The sequence below is a fragment of the Mus caroli genome, unplaced genomic scaffold, assembly GCF_978045245.1.
Source record: "Mus caroli unplaced genomic scaffold, Mus_caroli_1 scaffold_15, whole genome shotgun sequence".
Lineage (NCBI taxonomy): Eukaryota > Metazoa > Chordata > Mammalia > Rodentia > Muridae > Mus > Mus caroli.
The window spans coordinates 22,552,536-22,580,465 of record NW_028227270.1 but is presented as its reverse complement, the minus strand read 5'-3'; the positions used below and the strand labels follow the sequence as shown (position 1 = coordinate 22,580,465).

The window sequence follows — 27,930 nt, the reverse complement described above, 5'->3', positions numbered from 1 at the left end:
CCTTTAGTGTTCTGCCAGATTCCACTCATTTCTATGTAAATTTAAGGTTGTCACGGTGACAGGGCACTCACCTGGTATTTTAATACATCTACATTATAATAAGAAGCAGCTGGATTTTGTTCTGATAGCTTCTTGAGGTAGATAGTAACAGCTTGCATGTTCATCCAAAAATCTTTTGTGTTGGAATCACACTGTGATGGATCACTGCAAGTGTAAGAAACATTGTTGTTATTTGACTTATCTTTCTCTTTCCTTTATTTACTCAGTGACCTGGGGAATATTATTAGAAATGAACCCAAATGTGGGATGAGGGAGAACTAAGAAGATGAAGAACAGAGCACAGCAGTTTCCCTGAAAAACAGCTAGCAGAGCTAACAGGAAACAAGAGGCAGCAAAAAGCTGCTTAGCTGTAACAAAGACATTGTCTTCAAAGTGCACATTATTTCACAGAGAAAACACTCCTAAGAAGAGCCTTCAATGCTGATCTTAACAGCAAAGCACACTAACCTGAACACGAGCTGGGAGTTTGGAAGGATCTGCTCCAGTCTGCTGATGTTCTTCACCCTAAAGCACAGCACAGCTGGAGATGGGTTGCTTGTGAAGACTTTAATGATTCCACTGGGAAATGATATTGTCACGTCTCCCGTGATCTTCACAATACACCTGACAAGGGAAGACATTGGCAAGTTCTTAGATAAGATGTTCTAATCTCCTCTCAAAAGTATGCTTGGCTTTAAAGGTGTGTGTATGCGTACATGTATCTATGTGAGCATATTCACACACATATATATTTAAATCCTTTATTATAACTAAGGTAAATTAGTCTTAGAAAACTATAATGGCATACTCCTCCTATTAAACATAGGATACTTCTTTGTGTGTGGCAGCCATCCGTGGAAGACGTGTAGGGAGTGCTCCGCTGGTAACACCATCACTAACTCCTTGCAGTTAGTTTCTCCTCTTGAGCCCTCTGAAACCCCAGGCTTGGTGATGGTTGCTCTTCTTGTTCCGTTTCATCCATTGAAACTCGTGTTCATAATGTACTGTTCAGATCCCCCTCAGACCATCTTCAGCGGTCCCTGGCTCACTGCTCCTCTCTCTTTGCACCACTATTCCAGCATAATTTTTTGTAAAGCTAACTATCTATCCAGATGGCCCTTTCAATGTCCGTCATCCCCTAGCTCTTCAGTGTCTTTCTTACAGTGGCTCTGTCCTTGAGCTCACTCAGCCAGGCCACAGTCCCTTCATAGTCTCACAATCCTCACTCATCCACTCAGACATTTGTCTAACTCGTCCAATCTCGTGTCAACCTAATTCCTCACCATCCTACCCCATTTCCATTCGCCTTTCAAACATCCCACCCTTACACACCATCTGTGATCTCCAGGTTCCTCACTAGACACCCTCCTTACACCTTTACTAAGGCTTAGCTCAACAGCCTTGGCTACATTAGCTTCCTCCCCACATTGGCACAGCTGACTGTGAATGAGAAAAGTGCACAGGGCCACACCTCTCCGATCTGCTCCCTGAGCATGATCTGGTAATCCGCTCTTGTCTAGTCACTCACACTTCTACCACCTCAGAGCCTCTATTTCTCCTCAAGTCTACACTTACTCAGTGAGCTCCAAAATCATGTGTGAAGCTACAAACTTGTCCACAGTAATAGCACTCAACAGGTACTTCAAACCAGACATTCTAATCTCAACAAATCTTCATAACCACTTATAACTTTTCCTGCTAATATTCCAGTCAGCACCACGTCTTATGTGGGTTTCTGCAGCTAATCTTCTTTTTCTTGAGTTAAATGAGAACAGCCAGAATATTACAAAACCACAGATAACCCCATGGCTCCCAACTGAGAGCGCACTCGCTGTGTCGCCTTACGACAGCTCAGTTCTCAATCCCTGCCATGACCTACAACAGCCAATCTGGCCTGCGCCCTCTCTGCATGCATCCTCAACCTTTTCCTATGCAGTGACCTACTTCCCTTCACTGTCTCCTGATTATTCCACGAATGCCTTACCCAAGATCCTCTCCCAAGGTGTTATTCTCCCAAGAGTGAATGATTTGCTCCACCATATTTTTCAAATATCTGCTTAAAATCTCCAAAAGCTTTTTTTCCCTACTGTAATTTCCCACCTTCATACTCCCCTCTTAGTAATATGTATCAATGCATACTCTATCTGCTTCTCCGATGTTTTCTTTACTATAATGCAAGCTCAGGAGACCTGTTTTCTGAAGTAACTTTAGTACTTATCAAGAGACTTACTGGTGTGATAGTGCACACCTGTAATCCCAAGCAGTTGGAAGGCAGAGGCAGGTGGATCTCTGACTTCCAGGCCAGCCAGGGGCACACAGAAAGACCCTGTGTCATGAATAACCAGAAGGAAGGAAGGAAGGAAGGAAGGAAGGAAGGAAGGAAGGAAGGAAGGAAGGAAGGAAGGAAGGAAGGAAGGAAGGAAGGAAGGAAGGAAGGAAGGAAGGAAGAGAGGGAGGGAGGGAGGGAGGGAGGGAGGGAGGGAGGGAGGCAGGGAGGCAGGGAGGGAGGGAGGCAGGGAGGCAGGGAGGCAGGGAGGGAGGGAAAAAAAGGTTTTATACATAGTGAGTGCTCAAGTACTTTGTGAATGAATGTATGCTGAATACTTTAGTGAGACAGTAGGAATGGAGGCTGGAAATAGCTTGGCAAATAAGAGTGCTTGCTACTCTTATAGTGGACCCAAGTCCAGCTCCTAGCAGCCACATCAAGCAGTTCATTCCAGTTCCAGGGACTCTAATGCCCTCTTCCAGCCTTTGTGGGTAACATATGTGTATTCAGGGGAGCATATACACATCAGACAAAAGCAAAATCTTAAAGCAGATATAACTTTTCTCAAAAGCAAGATGCTAAAACGTGTGTGTAGGAAATGTGTGTATGTATATGTGTATATATATGTATATGTGTATATATATACACACATACACACACACACATATATATAGTCAACTACATAAAAAAAAATCAAAGAATAATTTAAAATTTACCACTAAGCCCCAATTCCTGCCCCACACCTAACACAAGTGCTAATGTATATTTAAAACTAACTTGGTAGGATCTGCTCCTTTAAAGTAGGCGTTGACAGATTCTGTAAGGGCGATTGCCACAGGTAAAGTGTCCTGGTTTCCAAGGCTGACCGGGCTGGGACCCCGTGATACACCTAGAACAGATATAATTCCTTTGTTAAATCATTCTAACATACAAATACTAAGAGTCATACCATAAATACCAGGACAGATTCATGTTAGGTTTTCACAAAAGAACTTATTACTGGTTTCAGTAATTCTACAAGTATAAACCTAGAGGTTAAGAAAGACACCAAGAAACAAATTAGAACATAATGTGAAACACACACACACAAGTCCAGAAGGCTGTAACACTGACTTTTAAGACACAGGATGGTTAAGAAATATCAAAAGGTAAAGGCCACTGATGTGAAAAGCTAACGTAATTACTGCAGCCTCCAAAAACCTTCAAATACTAATTTCTCATATATATATATATATATATATATATATATATATATATATATATATATATAATTTTTTTTTAAATGTTTGTGAATGCACTGTCTTCAGACACACCAGAAGAGAACATCAGACCCCATTACAGATAGCTGTGAGCCACCATGGGTTTGCTGGGAATTGAACTCAGGACCTCTGAAAAACCAGTCAGTGCTCTTAACCACTGAGCCATCTTTCCGGTCCGAATATCATTTTTTAAAAGGTTTATCAATCAGACACTTCAGGCCATCATATTAGATTTTTGCTGTTATGTTCCTCCAAATAATAACAGTTCATACCCTACTTGTTACTACAATGCTTTCTAAATCCCTCTTTGATGCTTATATACCCTAAGTTAAATATTGTCTGTGTTTGGACCGCTTGGTGTCAGAACTCTGTCAGATTTTGGAGTGTTTCCTATCTTACAGTATTCGCATGGTCTTCATCAACCTCCATCATCCCTAACCTAAAAGCTTCAAATCTAAAATGTGCCCCCAACCAAACTGTTTTGAGAATTATCATCATACAAACTTTTGGATTTCAGACTTTCAATTTCTAAATTGCAGGTGTTTATCTTATATTACAGTCCCATAGTACTACGCCTGAATAAATGTCTGACACTAAACATTATTACTTTAAAAGCCAATTTAATTTTCATTCAGTCAAAACACCTTGTGAACTATATCACATAAAGATCATGATTTTAAAACATAATAAAATACTGAACAAACCTGTGAACTAATTTTATGTTCAGCTATTTTTATGGTCACTGTGGCCAAATACCTGACACAACTCTAGAACAATTACTTACACTGGCTCATGGTTTCACCCAGGGCTTAGTCCAGTGAGGTTGGCCTCACATGCTTCAACAGAGTATCATGGTGGCAAAAGCATGTGGTGGGGATGATAGGAAGCACGGAGAGAGAAAGGGACAGGACCAGGCACAAATAACCTTTACAGGCTAAGACTTACCCTCTGTCTAGGTAGGTCCTAGACACTTTGTCTATACTAACATGCAAAATCTTCCAAACAGTGTCACCAGTTTGGGAGCAAAGTGTTCAATACAAGAATAGCAGGGCTTGTTTCATATTGCATTTTAATCTAAACTACATACCTCCCCACCGAGACAGCACGCTGCCTGTCTTTCTGCACAGATGCACTCTTCAAACATACGCTCTACAATTCCTGCAACAACTTCCCAAAATTGAGCATTCATTTAACCATAGTGTCTAATGCCTTGCAACCAAACTCAATCTTACAAATAATGGCAACAAAGGTTCTATACGCTTAAGAGGGCAAGAAGATCTGTTGTTCTAGACTTTGAAGAAATTTTGATTTAAAAAGTTCTTTATTGCCAGGTGTGGTGGCAGATGCCTTTAATCCCAGCACTTGGGAGGCAGAGGCAGGGGGATTTCTGAGTTCAAGGCCAGCCTGGTCTGCAGAGTGAGTTCCAGGACAGTCAGGGCTACACAGAGAAACCCTGTTTCAAAAAATCAAAAATAAATAAGTAAATAAATCTTTATTGTTATAAAAATAGCTTTAGTGATAAAAACTACGTGGAGATCAAAACTGGTGTTTTTGGACATTGGGAAAGGTATACTCTCTAACATGAACAATAAATAACACAATGTGAAAATAAGAATATCAAAACTTATTCACAAATAACAGCAGTCACTACAGGTTAAGTAAACTCTATCTAAATTGCCTAGAACCAGACAAGTCTTTCACATTTAGGTTTCTTTTCTCCCAAATTAGGAATATTTACATAAGCTCTGGCAGTCGAGCAACTCTAATCTCAACATCTTTGCCATCCAAAAGGCTCCAGAACCTGAAACTCTTGCCAAGAATCTTCAGATCTCACGGCATTTTGAATCAAAGATAAAGGCTCTTCTCACCTTAGCTATTTCTTTAACTATGGTAAAATATGTAACAAAAGTTGTAATCTTAACTCCTACCTCCAATATTTTCTTTGACTTTTTGAGGCAGGTCTTACTGGTCTTACCAATTTTTAGGACATGGTTAAAGTACAAAGAAATAAAAAACAAACAATAGTGCACAACCATGCCATCAACCTACACAGCTGAGACTCCACACCTAGTAAACAACTGCCCTCCATAGCACACCTGCCTTACCCACACCTGGCAACCACCACTGTAGTTTCTGTCCATGAGCCTGACTCTAAGCAACTCATAGAGATTAGATCAAATTATATGTAATAGCACGATATACTGAATATTGCGGTACATCAGAGGCTAAATATTCTACGGCACACACATATTACATTTGTTTATGCTTCCATTTTTTGCTAGTGTAAATGCTATGGCTAATAGTATTGTTACAAATGGGTGTAAAGAAACTACCTTGGGCTGGAGAGGTGGCTCAGGAGTTAAGAGCACTGACTGCTCTTCCAGAGGTCCTGAGTTCAATTCCCAGCAACCACATGGTGGCTCACAACCATCTTTAATGGGATCTGATACCCTGTTCTGGTGTGTCTGAAGATAGCCACAGTGTACTCATATACATAAAATAAATAAACTTTAAAAAAGAAAGAAGGAAAGAAAGAAAGAAGCAAGCAAGCAAACAAACAAACAAGCTACCTCTTTGAGTTCCTGCTTTTCATTATCTTGGATGTCTACCTAGATGTCAAACTGCTAGAGCATACAATTAATTTTGTTAATTTTCTGATGAGCTGACATTCTGTTCTCCACTATGGCTATAAAATGTACAGTCCTACCACAGTGCAAAGAGGTTCTCAATTTTCACTAAATCTTTGCCAACATGCGTTATTCTGCTTTTTTATGATTAGTTTTGTCTGGCAGTTCAAAGGATCAAACTCAAGGACTCGTACATAAGAAGCAAGGTTTGTGATCTATATTCCAGACCAATGACTTTCTTAGTAAGAAGAACTACACAGCTGGTCCTCAGAGCCTGAAAGTTCTGCATTTGTAGGTTTAACACACAGGATATGTGAGAAAACACTATTTTTTGTCCTCTTCATTCCCTAAACAACACAGTATAACAAATATCTAGATAGCATTTATCTTGTTCTACATATTCTACGTAATGTGAAGATGATTTAAAGTAGGTAGGAGGATACGTACAGGCTACATAAACACAGAGTGGCCATTTTATATAATAGACTTGAACATCCATGGCTTTTCTTTCTATCACTTTAAGATTGTAAGAACTAGTCTTTTATGGTACCACAAACATGAGATTCATATTTTTCCTTTGAGTAGCCCACAAATAAACATCAGCACACAAAGATAAATTAGCACCTGCTATTCCTTTGACTATAAAAATCAAAAGAAACCAGGCTGAGAAGGCAGCTCAGTTGATAAAGCGCTGGCTACATTTTGATAGCCAGCCCCATACAAAGAAGTCGGGCATGGCAGTGCATGTTTGGAACCCCAGTTATAAACTATAGAGAACAGAGGATAGGTGGATCCCCAGAACTTGCTGGCCAGTCAATTTAGCAAAATTAGTGAAGACCCTGTCTCAAAAAATTAAGGTATACTACCATCAAGGATCACATCTGCTGTCTATCTCTGGCCTCCGTGTGCATACATGTAGGTGTATACACACACACACACACACACACACACACACACACACACACACAGAGGAATGCTGACAGAGCACCTGACAAGCATTTTCGTACACAATACTAACCTAAAAAAAAAGAAAAATATTTTGCCAAGTCAGATATTCATTGAAGTTTTCCAATTTGGTCATATGATGATAATTCTTGAACTAATTTCCCCATAAACTGCAATGCTTCTTATGAAATACAAGCAAGCAAAGAGTTAGAAGGTTGGGGGGAACTCAAAAACCACTTTACCATAAGATGTATTCGCACTTCTCTTTTCTTTTTTTGTTTTTGTTTTTGTTTTAATTACATTTTTGTTTTCAAAACCATAATGTACATGTAGACTTCAAAATAATGAACTTGCAAAGGAAATATTTACCTGCCTAAACAATAAGCTTATTCTATATTTTTATTTAAGCATTTTTTTTTGGAAGGGAAAACAATCTGTACTCTTAATAAGGGCACTTTCATTTCCAGTTTGGATTAATTGCTACATATTTAGACGGTGTTAAGTTCCGAAACTACAATGCACGTAAGCATCTGGGACAAGCAGGACGCAGAGTCCTTTCCTTCCACACTGAGTATTTATGTGTACTTCCTGTCAGCACAGTACCCACGTGGCCTTTGCTCTCATAGTGCAGTATTATTTATTTTTATTCTATATGTATGCATCAGTGTTTTGCCTGAATGTACTGAGTGCCTACAACACCTAGAACTAGAGTTATAAACAGTTGTTAGTCAGCACAAGGATTCTGGGAATTGAAACCTGCTCATCTGCAACAGCAGCCAGTGCTCTTAAATGCTGAGCCAAATCTCCAGCCCTTTTCATAACATGGTTAAGGGTAACATACTTTGTTTCTTTTCTAATCCCTCTATTTTGATAGGCTGAGAATTCCAATCTGTTCATTTTTAATACTTAGGCAAGACGGAAGAAAATGCAAGATCAGTGCGCATTTTTATAACCAAAGACCTGGTCTCATACAGTGATTGAACATAATTAGCACAAAATTGAGATAGTTAATCTTAGGGTTATTCTTAACTGCTGATACACCATACATTGCTGGAAAAGGAAAAAAAATAAGTGAAATATTTTAGGAGCATTAGTCACATGTATATTTGCTTCTGATACAATACCTGGTGTTGTCTCACAGTGCTTTTCAATTTCAGAGAGTGTCCCAATCAAATTATCATCTTCTATCACATTTAAATAAGATAAAATATTGCAGGGAAAGAAAACATTTTCAAGAAACAAGAAAAGTCAACAACTTCAAATCTCAACAGACTTGAATAGTCATAACAAAGAAAGAACTTTTTAGATAGACTGAAAACCACTAGTGCAAAAACTTGATATCAATCTTCCTTGCCTGTCTCATGCTACTAGATTTCCTACTGCCAATATTAGGGGCTAAAACAATAAACAAATACATACCATCTCAATCACAATCAACCCAGCATTTGTAACACACAACCTTCTGAAACAGGCACATCTAATGGGTTATGTGCATCCCAGGATAGACGGGACTGCAACCCAACATGTTTATACATCACAATGCCATGCAGATGTCAGAAAGCTGGACATACCCATATGCAAAGAAAATGCTAAAGCTTGTTTTGGTTACTCAAGCTACCTGCTGAATTTCTAGTAGAGCCAATCTTTTCTTATGACTAAAGTATAGATTTTGTAAAAACAAAAAAAGAAAACCACATGTACAAACAAAAATAAGGCTGTTCATCCAAAGAATAAACTTACTAGTTATACTCAATTATATAATTTAAAATGGGAAAATGTACAAGGCATGTAAAATAAAATGGTAGCATCAGGCTTGAGCATTTAGAAATCAAACCACTCACATTTCTGTCAAGCCTATACTCATGTAATCATCACACCAACAGGATACATTCCTTATAAGTCAATTTTGAAAAATTGAACTGGATTTAATTAAATTAGCTTAATTTTAAGTCATTCATAAACTGCTTGTACCACAATCACCAGGACACAATGTAAAAGCAGTACTGAGTGTGTGACTTTAAATATCTACATTTCTACTGAGGCCCAGGTGACACAGATGCTTGGAGGACCAGAACAGCAAGAGCGAGCAGCTATGACTGAGATGCAAATGGCTGCCCCTGAAACACAGCTGGTGCGCTTCAGCAGCGATGTGTCTGTCTGTTTTCACAGTGACATTGGGATAAAAAGTAATGAGAACTTTGTAAGAAGCCTGAATAAAGGAGACAATGCTAAAAATAAATTGGGCAAAATCTAGATGCAGATTTTCAAAAACATTGGTTCTTCTTTGTTAAGATTTAGATTATGTAAATAATTTCAGCCCAATAACTTTTTTTATTAGATATTTTCTTTATATACATTTCAAATGCCATCCCAAAAGTTCCCTATACCCCCACTCCACCCTGCTCCCCTACCCACCCACTCCCGCTTCTTGACCCTGGCATTCCCTTGTACTGGGGCATATAAAGTTTGCAATACCAAGGGGCCTCTCTTCCCAGTGATGGCCGACTAGGACATCTTCTGCTACATATGCAGCTAGAGACACGAGCTCTGGGGTTACTCGTTAGTTCATATTGTTGTTCCACCTATAGGGTTGCAGACCCCTTCAGCTCCTTGGGTACTTTCTCTAGCTCCTCCATTGGGGGCCCTGTGTTCCATCCAATAGCTGACTGTGAGCATCCACTTCTGTATTTGCCAGGCACTGGCCTAGCCTCATACGAGACAACTATAAGAGGGTCCCTTCAGCAAAATCTTGCTGGCATATGCAATAGTGTCTGCGTTTGGTGGCTGATTATGGGATGAATCCCCGGGTGGGGTAGTCTCTGGATGATCCATCCTTTCATCTTAGCTCCAAACTTTTGTCTGTGTAACTCCTTCCATGGGTGTTTTGTTCCCCATTCTAAGGAGGAATGAAGTATCTACACATTGGTCTTCCCTCTTGTTGATTTTCTTGTGTTTTACAAATTGTATCTTGGGTGTTCTAAGTTTCTGGGTTAATATCCACTTATCAATGAGTGCATATCTAACGACTTCTTTTGTGATTGGGTTACCTCACTCAGCCCAATAACTTATTTTTAATATTTGTGATTAAATTTCTATAGAATAAATAATTCACCACAAGCACACAACATTCTTTCATTGAATAAAACGTTCTAAGAAAATGATTTTCAAACAGGAACTTTGTTTTCCTTTTTTGGGTATGTTTGAGTGTGTGCATGTGTACAACATGATCCTAAATGAATCTAGGTCCAGATACTCCAGAAATGAAGCTACAGGCAGCTGTGAGCAGCCTTGTTTGTGCTGGAAATCAAGCCTGGGTCCTCTACAAGAGCACTCAACTATCTTCTCAGGCCCCAAACACAAACTTTAAGAATGTAACTGCGAATTCACAGTGGAACTGACTGCATCATACAATATTCCTTTAGTAATTTATACAGACCAGCAATTTATATATTGACAAATTCTTTTTTTTTTTTTTTTGGTTTTTTCGAGACAGGGTTTCTCTGTGTAGCCCTGGCTGTCCTGGCACTCACTTTGTAGACCAGGCTGGCCTCGAACTCAGAAATCCGCCTGCCTCTGCCTCCCGAGTGCTGGGTGCGCCACCATGCCCGGCTGTTTTTTTTTTTTTTTCTTTTTTGTTTTTTTGGTTTTTTTTTCGAGGCAGGGTTTCTCTGTGTAGCCTTGGCTGTCCTGGAACTCACACTGTAGACCAGGCTGGCCTCGAACTCAGAAATCCGCCTACCTCTGCCTCCCGAGTGCTGGGATTAAAGGCGTGCGCCACCACGCCCGGCATATTGACAAATTCTTAAGAGTTTCAGCAATAGTTAAATACTCCTAGTCTAGAAAATAATAACTAAAACAGAAAAAATGTAGTCAATTTCACAAGTGTCAAGTGTATGTCCAAATCAAAAAAATTTCTGATGTTAAATTCTTCACTTCTCACTAGAGAAGAGACAAAGGGGGTGGGGGGGTATGTGTGTGTCTCCTTTTACCTTAATCAAAGTCTTAGTAAGATGGCTCACCAGCTGCTAATACTGGAGTCACCCACAACCATTTGGCCAGGGAATTACTTTGGCTGCATCTACTCAAACTATTAGAGTGGGAACCATAAATATAGACTGCTCAGTGATAAGAACTGACACTAGTTTTTATATATAAAACTAAAAAATTTAAGACCTTCTAAACAATATTTGTGGTACTGGGTGTGGTGGCACATGCCTTTGATCTTTCCCAGCAGACATAGAGGCAGAGGCAGAGGCAGAGGCAGGGGCAGGGGCAGGCGGATCCCTGTGAGCTCCAGGTCAGCCAGGGCTACATAAAGACTGCTTCCACAAAACAACTACAAAAAAATGTGTGTATGCATATTTTTCACATGTGTAAATGTAAACCCAATGTTTTGTATGCCAACCTTCCTAATCAACAATAGCCACTCACCTACTGTTGGAGTGTTGGCAGCACTCAATGAAGCAGACGAAGAGATAGAGGAGCTGCTCTCGGCTCGGGCTAAGGGAGCAGTAGGAGGTGGGCTGGTGTTGGAAGTTACAGGTGGGCTGAATGGCCTGGGCTTAAAAACAAAAAATTATTTATCAAATGCTAAAGAAAGTCCTCCTTCCTTGTCAGAGAAAATTTTAAGTCATAACAAACCGTTCAACTTTAGCATGAGTTTAACTAAATGTTAGAAGTTATGTCAAATCACTTCCAAGAATATACTGAAACCTGAAAAGGCTATTTTAAAACAATGCTATCAAGAAGATTTGTACATAAAATAATCTCTCTATTTTAAAAGTATACTTAATATAGTACTCATAAGTGAAATAAAAGTTCTTCATAGACCACCAAACTGCTTCCCAGAAAGATTATGTCTACTATTTCTATACACTTGAGATTAGTTCTCTGTATCCTGTCAGTAATAACAGATAAGTCACAAAATAAGAAAAAACTATTTTTAAATGTTCTAGTTAAGTTTCAAAAGGCATGTTTCCAATCTTTTTGTTTTTCTGTTTATGTGTGTGCTTGTGTGCCTGTGTTTGAATGCAATAAATATGTGAGTGCTCACAGAGGCCAGATCAGGGCACTGGACCCCCTGGGCTGGAGTGATAGGTGGTTGTTAAGTTGCCCAAAGTAGGTGCTACTACTTTTTAAAAAGCTTGAAAACTATAAAGCAAAAATAATTCACAAAAAATATCCAAGTAAGTCATCATCTGTACTCAGCATGTTACAAATTAGTGATATGAGCTGGAAAGAGGGCTCAGCAGTTAGGGCTGCTCTTCCAGAGGTCCTGAGTTCAATTCCCAGCATCCACATGGTGGCTCACAACCATCTGCAATGCTTTCTTCTGGCATGTAGCTAGACAGAGGATTCATGAATAAAATACAAAAATAAATAAAAAATTTTAAACTATTACTTAACCATCTCCTTGACAGCTTGCACCTAGTCTTCATCTCACTTCCAGTAAGTCAGCTCACTGGGATCGGACATTAATTTAAGAGTCTGTCACTTCTACATTTGACCTTCCATTCAAAAAAGTACATTTCCTATCTAGATACCAGGTTATAGGCTTTATGCAAACTACCGTGGACATGAAGCTGGCTAACACATCATGCAGTAAAAGGTACAGCAATGTGAGATGCATGCTAACAAAAATTCAAGTATATGGAAGTAAGCAAAGAATGATAAAATTTGCTGGAGGAGTGACCATAGGCAGATGATGGAAAATAGCTGGGTCTTAAAGAAAAAGGCCATTTTTGCCTTAGTGAAAACTGTCACTTCAAATGGAGGAGTACAATAAGAAAATGTAGATGTGGAAAATAACAAGAACCAGCTCAATGGTAGTGTGTGTGCTTATCATGCACAAGGCCCAAAGTTCACTCCTATCTCCTTTACAGCCCCTCCCCAGGCATGAAAGAACACAAAAGAAAGAATAAAGAGCATATTGTGTTTGGAGAACACCAGATAGTTTGGAGTGGCTGGACAGACACAGCTGGTATCGGTGACAGAGGCTAAGACACGTTAAAGTTTCTTTTACATTCAACTTAAAGAATCAACCCCAATAACTGTACTGCTAGAAATAGATAAGAAGGGGAAAAAATAAGTGTGGGTTTCAGAAACTGTAATTGTAGAAATCAGTGTAAAAGACAAAACAACACAGAGCACACAGAAGGCTCGAAGGCTGGCTTGGGAACCCACAGATGTCCTGCCATCACTGATGACTTTAGAAAACCAGTGCTCATTATTATTTTGTACTTTTATATCACCTAAGTGCAGTGGACTCCAGTCTCTTATGTATAAAATAAAGCTAGAATAGATAGATGCCCCCTGGGAATCTCCTAACAGTGAGGCCTAAAACATAACACATTTTTTTTTTTTTTTTGTTAAATACTGCTCTTAGGCAAGGATTACATGGACTTGCTTATTTTGAGTCAATGGACACTGGCTGTATAATACACCAACTCTTTAAAAGGAAACTTCTGTCATCCTAGGCAGTTTGTTGCTTTGCTAGTATGGTTTTTGAGATTATATGAGAGAGAGAAGTATGACTGGAGAAAGTTTCTATTCTTTAAGAGGTTTAGCATTTGACTATGCATGGGCATATAGAAAGATCTTAATCAAAATAATGATATAGCTGGGCGTGGTGGCGCATGCCTTTAATCCCAGCACTTGGGAGGCAGAGGCAGGCGGATTTCTGAGTTCGAGGCCAGCCTGGTCTACAAAGTGAGTTCCAGGACAGCCAAGGCTATACAGAGAAACCCTGTCTCGTAAAAAAAAAAATAAATAAATAAAAAAATGATATAATTTTTAGAGCACAGTTTAATCCTATCTATCTCAGCACCTGAAAGGCAGAGGCAGATGGATCTTTGTTGAGTCTGAAGCAGCCTATTCTACATGATGAGCTCCAGACAGCCAGGGCCACACACTGAGACCCTGTCTCAAAAACAAATAAAGGACTGAACACAGTTATGAAATTTTATAAAAACCTTGAGTACATACTATTTCATTGATCCCACTCAGTTTGCCTGAAGCAAGCTTTGGTCTGGAAGCAGGCCTTGGAGGTGGAACAAGGGTGCCTAAAGAGAGAGGTGTTGTGGGTCTGGCTGATGGGAGAGAGAAGAAATTTTAAGAAAATCATCAGTGTGTAGCAATCCTTAGATAAAGACAAGACAATTCAAAGTTATAGTGCTAATATACTCAAGGATATCTGTTGAAACACTGAGACTCTATCCATCAAATATTCTTTTATCAAAGCTACTGATGATATTCACAATAATCCTCAAAACAATAATTAAATCTTTCAACAAAACTGACGCACACAGAAATCTTATTCCTTTTACAACTTTTAAAACATATATAAAAATTAAATCTGATAGATCAGTTGATAAAATTAAACTAATTCAAGTTCAAATGTCTTTGGTTTACTATCAACATATCTAATTCACAGAGCCAAATGTGAGATCAAGGCTTTGAAGCTGTGCCTGCAGAATAATGTGAATGCCAATTAACACATTTAACCTTAATTAAACTCTGTGATCTGACTTAAGTAGAACTACATTGAAATATCCATAATAATTAAACAATTACTTTATTAATTTGCTAAAAGTATTACCCCAAAATAGTAAAACTCATTTTTTATATTTTCATTCTTCTTAAATCCTGTATGAATTTAGTGTTGTCTGTCAATGCCATTTGTAACATTTAATAATTTTGAAAAGCAGTATCCCTACTTAACTACCTTTATCATATTAAATAAATTTTAAATGTATATCAAAAGTCAAATATGTGTGTGTGTGTATAAAAAAAAAATCAAAGCAGGAATGAATTACAGAGCCAGATTCTTAAACTATCTTTATAAAAGTATTAATTTAGTTTTGAGTGTGTGAGTATGGTGGGTTAAATAGGAACGGCTCCTGTAGACTCACGTGTTTGAATGCTTGACCCACAGGAAGTAGCACCATTAGGACGTGTAAGTGTGGCCTTGTTGGAGGAAATGTGTCACTGTGGGGTGAGCAATAAGGTCTCCTATGATAAAGTTATGCCCAGCGTGGTATTGTCTCCTGCTGCTGCCTGTGGGTTAGGATGTAATCTAATCCTCTTGGATGGTGTCTGCCTGGACGCTACCATCCCTCTTGCCATGATAATGGACTAAAGCTCTGAACCTGTAAGCCAGCCCCAGTTAAATGCTTTGCTTTATAAGAGCTGCGTTGGTCATGGTGACTCTTTGCAGCAATGAAACCCAACTAAGACAGTGCGCATGGAAGTTTGAGGACAAGGTGTGGGAATCAGCTCTCTTCTTCCATATGGGCGCCAGGGATGAAACTCAGGTCATAAGCTTGACCACAGTGCCACCTGATCATCTCACTGGCCCTTAAATTATTTCCAAATAGAATGATTTTCAAAACCTTTGATCCACTAAAAACTATGTACTATAATTCAAACATTAAAAAATATAGTGAGTAGAAAAATATATTTGGCAAATTCTCTATATTTACAAATGTATAAAATTCAAAACATGTAAGTACCAGCCTAAGTAAATACATGAGAAAATAAAATACAAAGCTAAAGGTCCTTGGTAATCACTGAAGGCAAGTAGGAAGAAAGCAAAAGAAAAGGCACTCACAGGATGGAAAATAAACTCACAGAAGGAATTATCATTAGAAAGCACATCACATGAAAGTATGTATTCATTCACATTTAAAGAAGGCAGCCAAAAGCTGGTAAAATATCAAATCTGGATTCAGAGGCTGCTGCCTTCTTCCAAATGATACCAGTCTTTTCATGATGTCCCTGTCCCTGCATTTGACAGTATATTCTGAAGAAATGTATACCACCCTGAATGGCTACAACACTTGCCTGTGCTATTAAGTAGCTATTTTAAAGATATGGTCAGATCTGTGGAACTAGCACTGAACTAGACTCAACACATCAAGCTTGTTAATGGGCTTGCCACAGCAGAGGCATTTATACATGAGTTACTCATCAGGAGGCCTAGCCAAGTGGCATTTCAAATGGACTTAAGCCAAGTCACGTAAAGTATGAAATTCAATTCTTTCCAATAATCAGAATTACTTTATTTAAAAAACTAGTAACAATATTTATTAGTACTAGTGTTTATAAATGAATATTGTATCTGCACATATCTCCACAGACAGTGCTTTTAGAAGCCACTGAAAGAAAAGAGATGATTCTGATTATTTCCATTCTTAAGTGTTCTGGGGTGTTCCATGTTTTACAGTGGTAGTAGTGATGGAACTCACTACTACTGGATGACAAACTTAAGAAGAAAAGCTATAGATGATTAAACATAATAAATAGTATCATTCGGGGGAAAATGCTGCTACTATATTCCCAAAAGTAAGACATCGCTTATATACATATATTTTATTTTATCAGGGTTCTTTTTTTTACCCGATGATGACGAAGTTAGTGGAGCTGAAGATGACTCAAGCGATGATCCAAACAGAGGGTCCCAAGCAAGTAAATCATTGGTCCCTTTCCTAGAATAACATTTTAAGAACAATGATTACAAAGATTATTGTTAGCATAAAACCATTTATTTTTATTCTACAAAAGTCTAACAGTTCAATCAATGTGATTAAATAGTAAGACACACTGAGAGAGTCAATAGACTCAGCAGACAGCATGAAGCGGAGTTTACAACGTAACATCTTGTTGGCAGGGAAAGTGATAAGGATTAATCTTCTTTGATCAAACCGTGCTAAACTCACATTGAGTATGGAGCACAATGATTTTGGATTTACAACTGAAGAAAAGCAGCAATGTGAATGAGCTACTCAGCTGATAGACACTAAAGAAGCTAATAGATTCTAAACAGTCTGAGTTCGAGCATAGTCTAGAATATAAAATTCAAAACAAGTGAAATCTGTAAGAAATTCTGAAAAGAATGTAGGTCTATTCTGTCAAAATTATTACAATGACCTAGAATCAGCCATCTAATATTTCAACATGCACCAATGCAAATATGTCCCACCTTGTACAATAAAGCCTACTATTTATTGTAGCTATGTAAGCGAAATCTAAAGATTTAAGCTTTAGATGCTAAACAACTTATCTTTCAAAGTTATAAATATAACAAATGCCACCACTGTCCTCATTTCGTACCTCACAAGCACCTAACAGCCTGAAACTACCCACTTCACTAAGCTGAACGTTCACTCATGTAAAAACATTAACTCAAACAAAGTACTCTTGCTGGAACCGAGGTCAGAAAGGAACACTGGTAACAATTTATTTTCCTTCTGTTTTAAGAGCTAGCAAGATGGCTATCTGGCTTCTTTCCTTCTGTTTTAGGAGCTAGTGAGACGGCTATCTGGCTTCTTGCCTTTTCATCTTCAGATACTCGATCTTGAAGCTCATGACATATGGCCCATTTTACAGAGTCACAACCAAAAGTGAAGGGGAACATGAGAAAGAGAAATGAGAAAATTCCCATTAAAAAGCTGAAAACATATTATGCGTGAACTGAAGACACCAACATTTGTTAGGAAGCAGTACAGCTACCAAGGACAACTGCAGTTTTGTTTTGTTTTGTTTTGTTTTTTAGGGAAAAAGGGTTTCACATGAAAAGAAATTAAAATATAAAAGCTCCAACATAAATTTTACAGTTCAAAAAACAATATGACTAACATATAACTGCAAAATTCTAGGAAAAAAAAAGACAAAAGACAATACTTAAATGTAAAAGTGACTTTTAAAGAAGGAGGAGGAGGAGGAGGAGGAGGAGGAGGAGGAAGAGGAGGAGGAGGAGGAGGAGGAGGAGGAGGAGGAGGAGGAGGAAGAAGAAGAAGAAGAAGAAGAAGAAGAAGAAGAAGAAGAAGAAGAAGAAGAAGAAGAAGAAGAAGAAGAAGAAGAAGAAGAAGAAGAAGAAAGGGCTAACTAAGCAGATCATGAGATTTCTACACAGTAAGAATACTGGTTATGTCATTACAATGCCAGTCCTGTAAGAACTGCCCAGAGGGCAGAGAGGAAAAAAGAGAAAGTTGCTCAAACCCACAGAATGTACAACACTGGAATTGACCCTCTGATGCTCTTGGCATGATCCACTTCAAGATGCACGTTCAGCAACAGTAACAAATGTACGAATCTGGTATGGGATTCTAACAGGGAAGCTTGGCATATTAAGGGTAGGGAATTTATAAGGGCAATCTTTGTACCTTTCACCCAGTTTTGATTTCGGCCTAAAATTGCCTGATATAATACAGTCTATAATAAAGTCTATTAAAAGAAATAAACAGCAAACTTACTCAGTGGGTAGAGAAGACGGCTTTGATTTTGTTAATTCTTCATCTAATTAAAAAATTAAAGTATTATGAAAAACTAATCATCTGAGACAAAAATTATTTTAATTAAAGTTCTTCTATATACTTACATAGTCCAATGCTAAAAACAACTTAGAAATTTTGGAATAGGAAAAATAAACAAAAACAACTGTGAAAAAAAACAAAGGTGAATGTCTGCTGATTTTTTATTCTTTTTATTAGCTTTATAAAAGAAAACATGGACTGTAACTTTAAAAATTATAAGAGCTGGGCATGGTGGTTCATGCCTTTAATTCTAATACTCCAGAGGGCAGAGACAAGTGAAATCTCCATGACTTCAAGGCCAGTCTGGTCTACATAGCGAGTTCCAGGACTATACAGAGAAACCTTACCTCAAAAATAACTAATAAGAAAAATTAGAAGAGATGTGTAAATTCTTGTGTGTGTTCTATGTAAGAATTGTAAATGATGAGTCCTACAGTAGTTTCACATCCTCAGAATATACTGCTGACTACTGTGCAATCATTAATAGTGATGAGCTACTGAAGGATCCTAGTCTTTTCTGCTGCATTCTGCAGCTCTGAGGAAAGCATCCGACCACTGCGAACAGCACTGAGTGAGGTCTTATCAGTGAGCATCTCTTGCTCCATCAAGCAACAACTGATGACTACAGTGACCCCCAATGGGCTCTGCAGCTCATCAGGAGTACCACACTGTATGCTATACCTGCTTGCACTGGTTTCCCCTGGTTTATTCTGGATGTTTGTTCTGTCTCAAAGTGCTTGCTGTACTGCCTTCCATCTTACAGCAACTCCACTTAGCCACATTTTCTCTACAACTTCTGTCATCAGACATTTCCTTTTAATGATAAACCCTTATTTTCATTTTGTTCTTTATTATTAATTCAATGGGGGGGGAACTTTTCAATTGTGCTAAAATATTAATGAAGACTAATTTTTTAAAGATTTATTTATTTATTATATGTGAGTACATTGTAGCTGTCTTCAGACACCCCAGAAGAGGGCGCCAGATCTCATTTTGGATGGGTGTGAGCCACCATGTGGTTGCTGGGATTTGAACTTGGGACCTTCGGAACAGCAGTCAGTGCTCTTACCCACTGAGCCATCTCTCCAGCCCCTGAAGACTAATTCTTATTAAGCATTCTATTTACAAAATTACAAAAAAGAGTTTCCTATTAAGTCTGATTTTTAGTGTATAGTTCTGCAAAATTGTTATGCCATAAAATTTTTAGTATTATACAGTTGTTTTGAAATTATAAAGTATAAACTACAACATTCTCACCTCCTACTCCTCTAAAATGCTGGGGTTTGACCCTAAGGGGTGTTATATGCTAGGGTCACATTGACAACAATTAACAGTCTATTTTAACATTCTTAATCAGAAGTTATTCTCTAGCTTTGTTGTTTTCTAAAAAATTCTGTAAGGTAAATGAAGATGTTTCTTAGTGTAACAAGAAACACTATCAGCCGTCTCTTTTCCTCTAGTCAACCAGTAAGACTGGCAATACGAGAAGAGCATGAATTCCTTAACTACACAAGGCTGAGACTAGCAATGTGCCTGACAGTCTTACAAAAAATAACTAATTCCTATGCCAAACTTACTAGATGAATTCCGATTCATCTGCACCTAAAACAGAAACACAAATTTAAGTATTATTAAATAAATAATATAACTTGGTAACAAACTATTTGATAAAATGTTATTAATACCAACCTAGTTTATGTGGTCTTTATCATATAAACTTAATTGTAAATTGCATTTACAAAAAAAGATGTTTAAAAATTCAGTAATTATAAATATACCTCTAAGTGTAAGCATAGTGATTTCTAGTGTAGTAATTGAATTCAAAAAGTGAAATACATGTACCTAATAAAATGTTCTTAAAACACTATCAATATCTAAAGCAAAATTACAATAATAATCTAGATGAAACAACAATTTTAAAAATCAATGTTTTATTACACTTAAGTTTTTAAAAGTCAATAGGCAAAATATAAAATCTGGCACTTACTGGACTGTGTCTCTAGCAGTGCATGGAAAGAAAGAGAAAGACAATGCTCAGTATAGAATTTAATTTTCTTTTCACACTTAATAATTTGTTACTTCCCTTCTAAATCCTACTTAAACATATTCACCTTAAAACACATGGGTAGGGAGGAAATTACACAAGTTAACCATGGGCAACAAAATACATGCAAAGGTATCTTCTTCTCAAATCCAGCAGTCACTATTAAATCTTTCCTTTGACTATTTCTGGGCATGAAATTAACATATATTCATTTAAAAGCAAACAGAAAAAAAAACATGAGACATGAAAGCTTTAAGAACACCTACGACCTCAACTGTTCATAAAGAACTTTATAACATTTTAATATATATCCATCCCTTTAAGTTTTTGCTTATGTGTATTTTTAATTAGTTATGCTGTTATACAATACAAATTTTCAATGGTTCATAATTCTCTACTTTGCATATACAAATCTCTTTATAACTGCACACTCATTAATGTTTAAACAGTAACGATATAATAAAGCCTCACATCAGAAATCTTTGAGGCGTGGCCTTGAGAATTTATTTAATCATAGAACCCTTTCCCCCCATCAAAAAATATTTACTCTTCCCTTCCCCTTCCTTGTTGCTGAGCATCAAAGTAAGGGCATAATGCTTGCTTGGGAGATGTTCTACCCATGGATTGACAAGCAAGAATAGGAGTGCTAAGAAAAAAGCACTTTCACTTACACACACACACACACACACACACACACACACACACACACTACTTTGAATGTATAATTAGGGCCAGGTGTGGTGGTATATGCATTTAGTCCTAGCAGGAGGCAAAGACAGGCAAATCTCTGTGAGCTCAAAGCCAGCCTGGTCTATAGAGCATATACTAGTCAACCTATCTCAAAAATAATATATTGCCATTTAAAAAATAAGACCCACATACAAATTAGATATAACACATAAAATAGTGTTATAACAAAAATTAATATGGAAAACAGCTTTTAAGTAATGATAATATGCATATTTCCACAGAAACTTCTCATTCTAAGACATGCCTTTCTCCTCTGTAATACTTCTGAATTCATATTAAATCAGTGGCTTTATTATTATAGTATTCATATTTTATCACTGTGTATGACACATGTGTGTGGATGCAGGCACACATGTGGGTGGGAACAAGAACACAACTTTTCAGTCAGTTTACTCCTCCAAGTGGTATCTGAGAATAGAGCTTGGCACATAGCGAGGGCTCCTAACAGCTGAAACGTCTCACGGGCTACATTAGTATTTTATTTCTTCCTCAAATTCAAATGTGACAGAGAAAGACAAAAATATAAAAATTCAAAAACAGAATCAGGAATGTCACTCAGTGGTAGAGTATTTGCACAGCATAAGCAAAGCCTAGATTCAAGCTCTAGCACTGCAGGGGAAAGGGGGAAAGACTGAATTCAACCTTTAAATTGATTTCCACGACTGCTTTTTACATTAGATTTGAAAACAAAGGAAACCCTTTAGAATAAAATGAGGAAAGTATTAATTCTGTCAGTTCACAATCTTTTGCTAGAGATACACAGCACTGTTTATACAATATAACAAATAACAAATGTTCTACATTTCACTTTCTTAAAAAATATTTTCATCAGGTGGTGGTGGTCTACAATTTTAGTCCCAGCACAAGGGAGGAGGAGGCAGGCCAGAGTTCAAGACCAACCGGGTCTGAAGAGTGAGTACATGACAGCCAGAGCTATACAAGGAATACAAGGAAACCCTATCTCGAGAGGGGGAGGGGGAGGGGGGAGGGGAGAGGAGGGGGGAGGGAGGAAAACAAATTTTTTTCAAGAACATAACTAAGCCAAATCAATAGCCTTATTTGTCTATATAAAAATTACACACTCAGCTGGAGAAATGGCTCACCAGTTAGAAGACCCAGATTCAGTTCTCAGCCCCCACATGGCATATCACAATTATCTGTACACTATCTGTACACTATTAGTCCTGTTCCCGGATGTCTAACTCCCATTTCTGCCTTTCTTGGTCACTTCATAGACACGATCCACAGACATACATGCAAGCAAACATTCATACACCTAAAAGCTCTGGTTAGGAGGAGACAAGACAACAAAAGGGGAAAGAGGGGCATTGGGATTTAGCTCAAGGGCCTGAGTTCAGTCTCATTTTGTTTAAAAAAAAAAAAAATACAGTATACAAAATTCACACATAAAACAAAACAAACAAATCTTTAAGAATCATAAAATAATATTTTCCCAACCAGTATACTGAACTTCCCTTAATATTTTAGATTTATTATTTATTTACTATTCTCAAAATTAACCATAGGTGGTATGATATCTCAGCAGGTAAGAAAAATTACCTGCCACACATGCAAGCATCACAACTTAAGTTTGATCTCCAAAACCCATGTAACGGTCAAGTGAGGGACCTGACTCTGCAAAGCTGTCCTGACCCCGTGGCACATGTGTACATTCCCCTCTACATACATCATATACCACACAAGTAGGTGTTAATAAAATAAATGTTATTTTAAAAAATAACCAGATGTATGTAGATGCAGTGAAATTAAAAGGTTCTATATACAGTACATATTGGCTTATGTTCAGATACTTACAGATACTGCTGGGGACAATGTTATATTCCCTATGGATACTTTTAATTCATCCAAAGAAGCCATTGTGTGATGCAAGTTATTTGGATGCGCAGGCTTGATCTCTATCCGGTACCTCTTTGGTTCTTCATCTTCAGAGTCAGAGTCACTGGATGAGTAGAAATGGTTCTCTTTGGTATGTGAGTGTGAGTTAAAGAATTTAGTTTCTACCTTATGGTGAATAACTCACTTTCCACAAAAATACAAAAATAAAAGATCCTTATAAGAGTAATGAAATATATATATATATATATATTTGCATATGCATGCACATATGGATAGGAATATATATGGATAGGAATAAAACTACTCACTTAAATTAACAAAGCATATAAATGAAGAACAGTCCTATCTTCGCTAATTAAAAACAGAAGAGGCTTTAAGTAGGACATTATTTTTACAGCTGTGTTTATGCCAACACAACCCACTAAGAATACCCAGATCACAAAAGGATATCATTCTGATTTGCTTCTGGTTTAATACTAAAACCTTCTTCATCTACATCTGGAATATTCTAGGGAACAGAGTAAAGAATTACTATAGTGACAGCACCAGCATTTAAAGACACTAAAGATTAGCACACTCTTATAGTCTAAAATATTGCTGAGAGCCAGAGGTAGGGTGCACACCTTTAACCCCAGCACTTGGAAGATAGAGATGGGAGGCTCTCTTTTTGAGTTCGAGGCCAGCCTGGTCTACAAAGTGAGTTCCAGGACAGCCAGGGCTACACAGAGAAACCCTGTCTCGAAAAACCAAAAAAAAAAAAAAAAAAAAAAAAAAAAAAAAAAAAGGAAAACATCATGTGCATTCAGAGGAAATAAACAAAATCTCTTGAATCTAAGTCTGATCAAGCTTACAGATCTAAGTACCAACTTAAATAACACAGAGAAGTGAAATAATTCACTATAGGAATACATACAGTCAGCAAAATCCAGGTTATAAGAAGCTACCAACCAACCACAGAGTCTCTACAGCAAACAACTAGAAAGCTAAATAGAGATGGGGGGAGAAGAAACCGGACTGAGGATCAAGACAGACTAGACATAACAACAAATCCAAACAAATTGTAACAACGCACTAGAAGATAGTGATAAAACTAGACAAAGGCTGAAAAGCCATTTTCTAAAAGGCTGCTTCCGGATCTATTTGCAGATAGTAACTATGAGTGTAGTGAAAAACATATATATCTTAAAACCATCTGACAACCACTAAAAAGCTCTAAAAAAATGATTCATCCATACTTTTTTCTAAAAATTGTTTTTGAAAAGATATTCATACTCCTAAATATGGTAGTACTATTTCCAGTAGCCAAGACATGGAATCAGCCATGGTGTCCATCATCGGATGGCTAAGTAAATAAAATACAATATACATTCAAACTCATACAACAACAAAAAAAAATGAATCCTATCAATTACAACTACATAGAACAGGCTCAAGAACATTATATTCTTTTTATTGGATATTTTCTTTATTTACATCTCAAATGCTATCCCCTTTCCCAGTTTTCCCCTCCTCCTACTTCTATGAAGGTGTTCCTCCACCTACTCAACCACTCCCACCTCCCCGCTCTCGAATTCCCCTACAGTGGGGCATCTATTGAGCCTTCATAGGACCAAGGACCTCTCCTCCCATTGATGCCTGACAAGGCCATCCTCTGCTACATATGCAGCTGGAGCCATGTGTACTCCTTGGTTGGTGGCTTAGTCCCTGGGAGCTTTGGGGTGAAAGACATTATATTAAATGATGTATCAGACAGACAAACAGACACACACACACAAATATTTCATAGTTTATGTGTAAAAGCTAAAGAAATAATATTTGAAGTTGACTATACCAATGACTCCTCTAACCATTAGACACTGGATACGTACACTAAAAATACCACATTATATAAGTATGCATGATTATTTATCAACTAAAATAGTATATTTCATACAAATTTAATAAAATATATTCCTGTTTTGAATTGATAAATGAAAAAAATACATTTACTACTATAATTAAAGTGATTGGCAAAACAAATGAAAGATATTTGAGCCAACTATATATCTAAAATAAGATAACTCAAATGTAAATAAGTTGAAAAACAAAAAAAAGATAGAAAAACAAGACAACACAAACAAAAAGTACAAAGTAGCTATTTTAAGATTAAATTTCAGAAATAAAATTACCATAGAGAATAATACTCTAGATAAAAACATGTACAGAAGTATTCACAAAAAGTTTATTTATATAAAACAAGAAAACACGAGCCGGGCGGGGTGGCGCACGCCTTTAATCCCAGCACTCGGGAGGCAGAGGCAGGAGGATTTCTGAGTTCGAGGCCAGCCTGGTCTACAAAGTGAGTTCCAGGACAGCCAGGGCTATATAGAGAAACCCTGTCTCGAAAAACCAAAAAAAAAAAAAAAGAAAAAAGAAAACCCAAAATAACATATAAAAGTTAACAATTTTAATTGGATATTTTCTTTATTTACATCTCAAATGCTATCCAGGACATTATAATTTTTTTTCTTTTTCTTTTTTTTTTAATTAGGTATTTTCCTCATTTACATTTCCAATGCTATCGACATTATAATTTTTATATAATAAATATTTAAATAAACTTTGGTCCTATTGAGAAACAGAAAGAAATGAATTTATCATACCTACACCAACACTGATGAATCTCCTGAGAACTGTGGAAGGGTGTAGCAAGCCAATCTGAAAAGGTACTATATAATCCCCTTCATATAACTGTACTGCTTGGATCTGTTTTAAGGCCTGGGGTTGGATAAATGAGTCAATGGTTAAGAGCATCTACTGCTCTTCCAAAGAACTAAGTTTGGCATCCAGCACCCACGTCCAGTGGCTCGCTACCACCTCGTAATCCAGCTAGGGTGGAGTTGGGGGGTGGGGGTCAGGAGGGAGATCAGATGCCCCCTTCTGACCTCTGCAGACATACTTACACACAAGGCAAACATAGACAGAGAAACACAAATTAGAAAATAAGAAGTAAATAACAACAAAATGAGTCAGTTACTCAAGATTTTAATACTGAAATTATTCATGGAACTCTAAGACTCTAATGCAGATTACACTACATGTCTTCATTCATTCAACCCATGTTTCTATATTAGAGCTCTCACTATTGTGATGAAGTATCATGCCAGTAGTAGTATGAAGAAAAGAAGAAATAATTTCAACATTTAAAAATATAGTTGTGGTAGTAGTGGTTTCTAAAAACAAAAACAAAAAACAAAAAACAAACCATATGTGCCCAGGCACTGTGGTGCACACCTCTGATCCCAGCATTCAGGAAGCAGAGGCAGCTTTCAAGACCAGCCTTAGGTGAGTTCCAGGACAGAGTTACACAGACAAACACTGTCTCAAAAAGAAGGAAAAAAGGAAAGTAAGAAAGAGAGGGGTGACAGAGGGAGGGGAAGGAAAGGGGAAAAGGACAAAAGGGGGAAAGGTAGTAGGAAAGGGAAAAAAATGGAAAAAGGGAAAGAAAAGAAACGTGCAAAAAGTATAATTTTTTTTTAAAAAATGTGTTTCTTTTCAAAAAAAAAAAAAAATCACACTATGTGCATTATACAGTCCTGTAAACCTACCACTAAAGAAGCTGATGCAGAATTGTGAACTCATTCAATCAAGTCAACCAACCCAGGTGTGTGTGTTGTGTGTTTGTGTATGTGTGCTCGTGCGCAGACGGGCAGAAGGATGGACAGAGAGAGAGAGAGAGAGAGAGAGAGAGAGAGAGAGAGACAGAGAGAGAGAGACAGACAGACAGAGAGAGAGAGAGAGACAGACAGACAGACAGACAGACAGACAGATAGTGAAAAAGTTCAAGAGTCAATGCAAAATTTTATAATCTCTCCGTAGGGACAATGGCCCCCACACCCAAAAACCAATCTATCCTCACTTGAGCAGCCTTCAAAAGATATGCATCAAATTAGTTTTTAAATCACATTTTAAAAAAGAAGCAGGAAATGAACAATATTTTACCTACAGAACTTACTTTGTTGTAGTTGTTGTTAGTAAATAAAAGATCCAAGCGTGGTGGTACATGCCTTTAATCCCAGCACTTGGGAGGCAGAGGCTGGAGAATCTCTGGGAGTTTGAAGCCAGCCTGTTCTACAAGGTGAGATTCAGAACTGCTAGAGCTATTTACAAAGACTCTGTCTAAAACACACACAAAGACAGATAGATAGACAGACAGACGGACAGGACAAGTGGACAGGCGAGTGGGAGAGTGAGACAGGGAGGGAGATAAGGGCAGGAACTGGCCATAAACAAAATGAAGCAAACAAAAACTAAGTCTCCTGTCCTGTCAATAACTAATCATTCTACCCAGAGCAATCCCAATGACTTTTGACATGGTTTATTTTTGACATAGCAATCAATTAAGAGATCACACTTTTACTTCATAAATTCTTTCCATATGGGCCCAGTCAGATATAGATCAACCTAATTCTTTGTAAAAATCTGCCTGTATTAATAATTTATTTAACCAGTTCTCATTTGATAAATATTTTGGCCCTCCAGTATTTTGCTACTATATTTTCTTGCTATGAGGTTTGAAAACTAAGAACAAGTATCCCCCCCACACACACACAATTTGGTTTCTATGTGTGCAGGTGCCTCTATGGAGAGAGTGTGTGTGCGTGCTGTAGATATTCTATGTGTGCAGGTGCCTCTATGGAGACAGTGTGTGTGCGTGCTGTAGATATTCTATGTGTGCAGGTGCCTCTATGGAGAGAGTGTGTGTGCGTGCTGTAGATATTCTATGTGTGCAGGTGCCTCTATGGAGAGAGTGTGTGTGCGTGCTGTAGATATTCTATGTGTGCAGGTGCCT

General features: G+C 37.7%; 1 protein-coding gene across 2 annotated transcripts in view; it reads right to left on the bottom strand.

Annotated features, from left to right (window-relative positions):
* The window catches only part of Fcho2 (FCH and mu domain containing endocytic adaptor 2), a 93,881-nt gene that overhangs the window by 8,728 nt on the left and 57,223 nt on the right, over positions 1–27,930 (bottom strand). For both annotated transcript variants that reach the window (XM_021179877.3, XM_029468219.2), the window contains exons 12-22: positions 23,550–23,607; positions 23,058–23,233; positions 20,436–20,447; positions 20,026–20,050; positions 18,389–18,431; positions 16,533–16,621; positions 14,121–14,224; positions 11,568–11,697; positions 3,083–3,194; positions 508–663; positions 72–204 (exon numbers count right to left, since the gene is read on the bottom strand). In XM_021179877.3, coding sequence (XP_021035536.1) covers positions 72–204; positions 508–663; positions 3,083–3,194; positions 11,568–11,697; positions 14,121–14,224; positions 16,533–16,621; positions 18,389–18,431; positions 20,026–20,050; positions 20,436–20,447; positions 23,058–23,233; positions 23,550–23,607 — 1,038 coding nt within the window. The remainder of the gene's footprint in view (positions 1–71; positions 205–507; positions 664–3,082; positions 3,195–11,567; positions 11,698–14,120; positions 14,225–16,532; positions 16,622–18,388; positions 18,432–20,025; positions 20,051–20,435; positions 20,448–23,057; positions 23,234–23,549; positions 23,608–27,930) is intronic.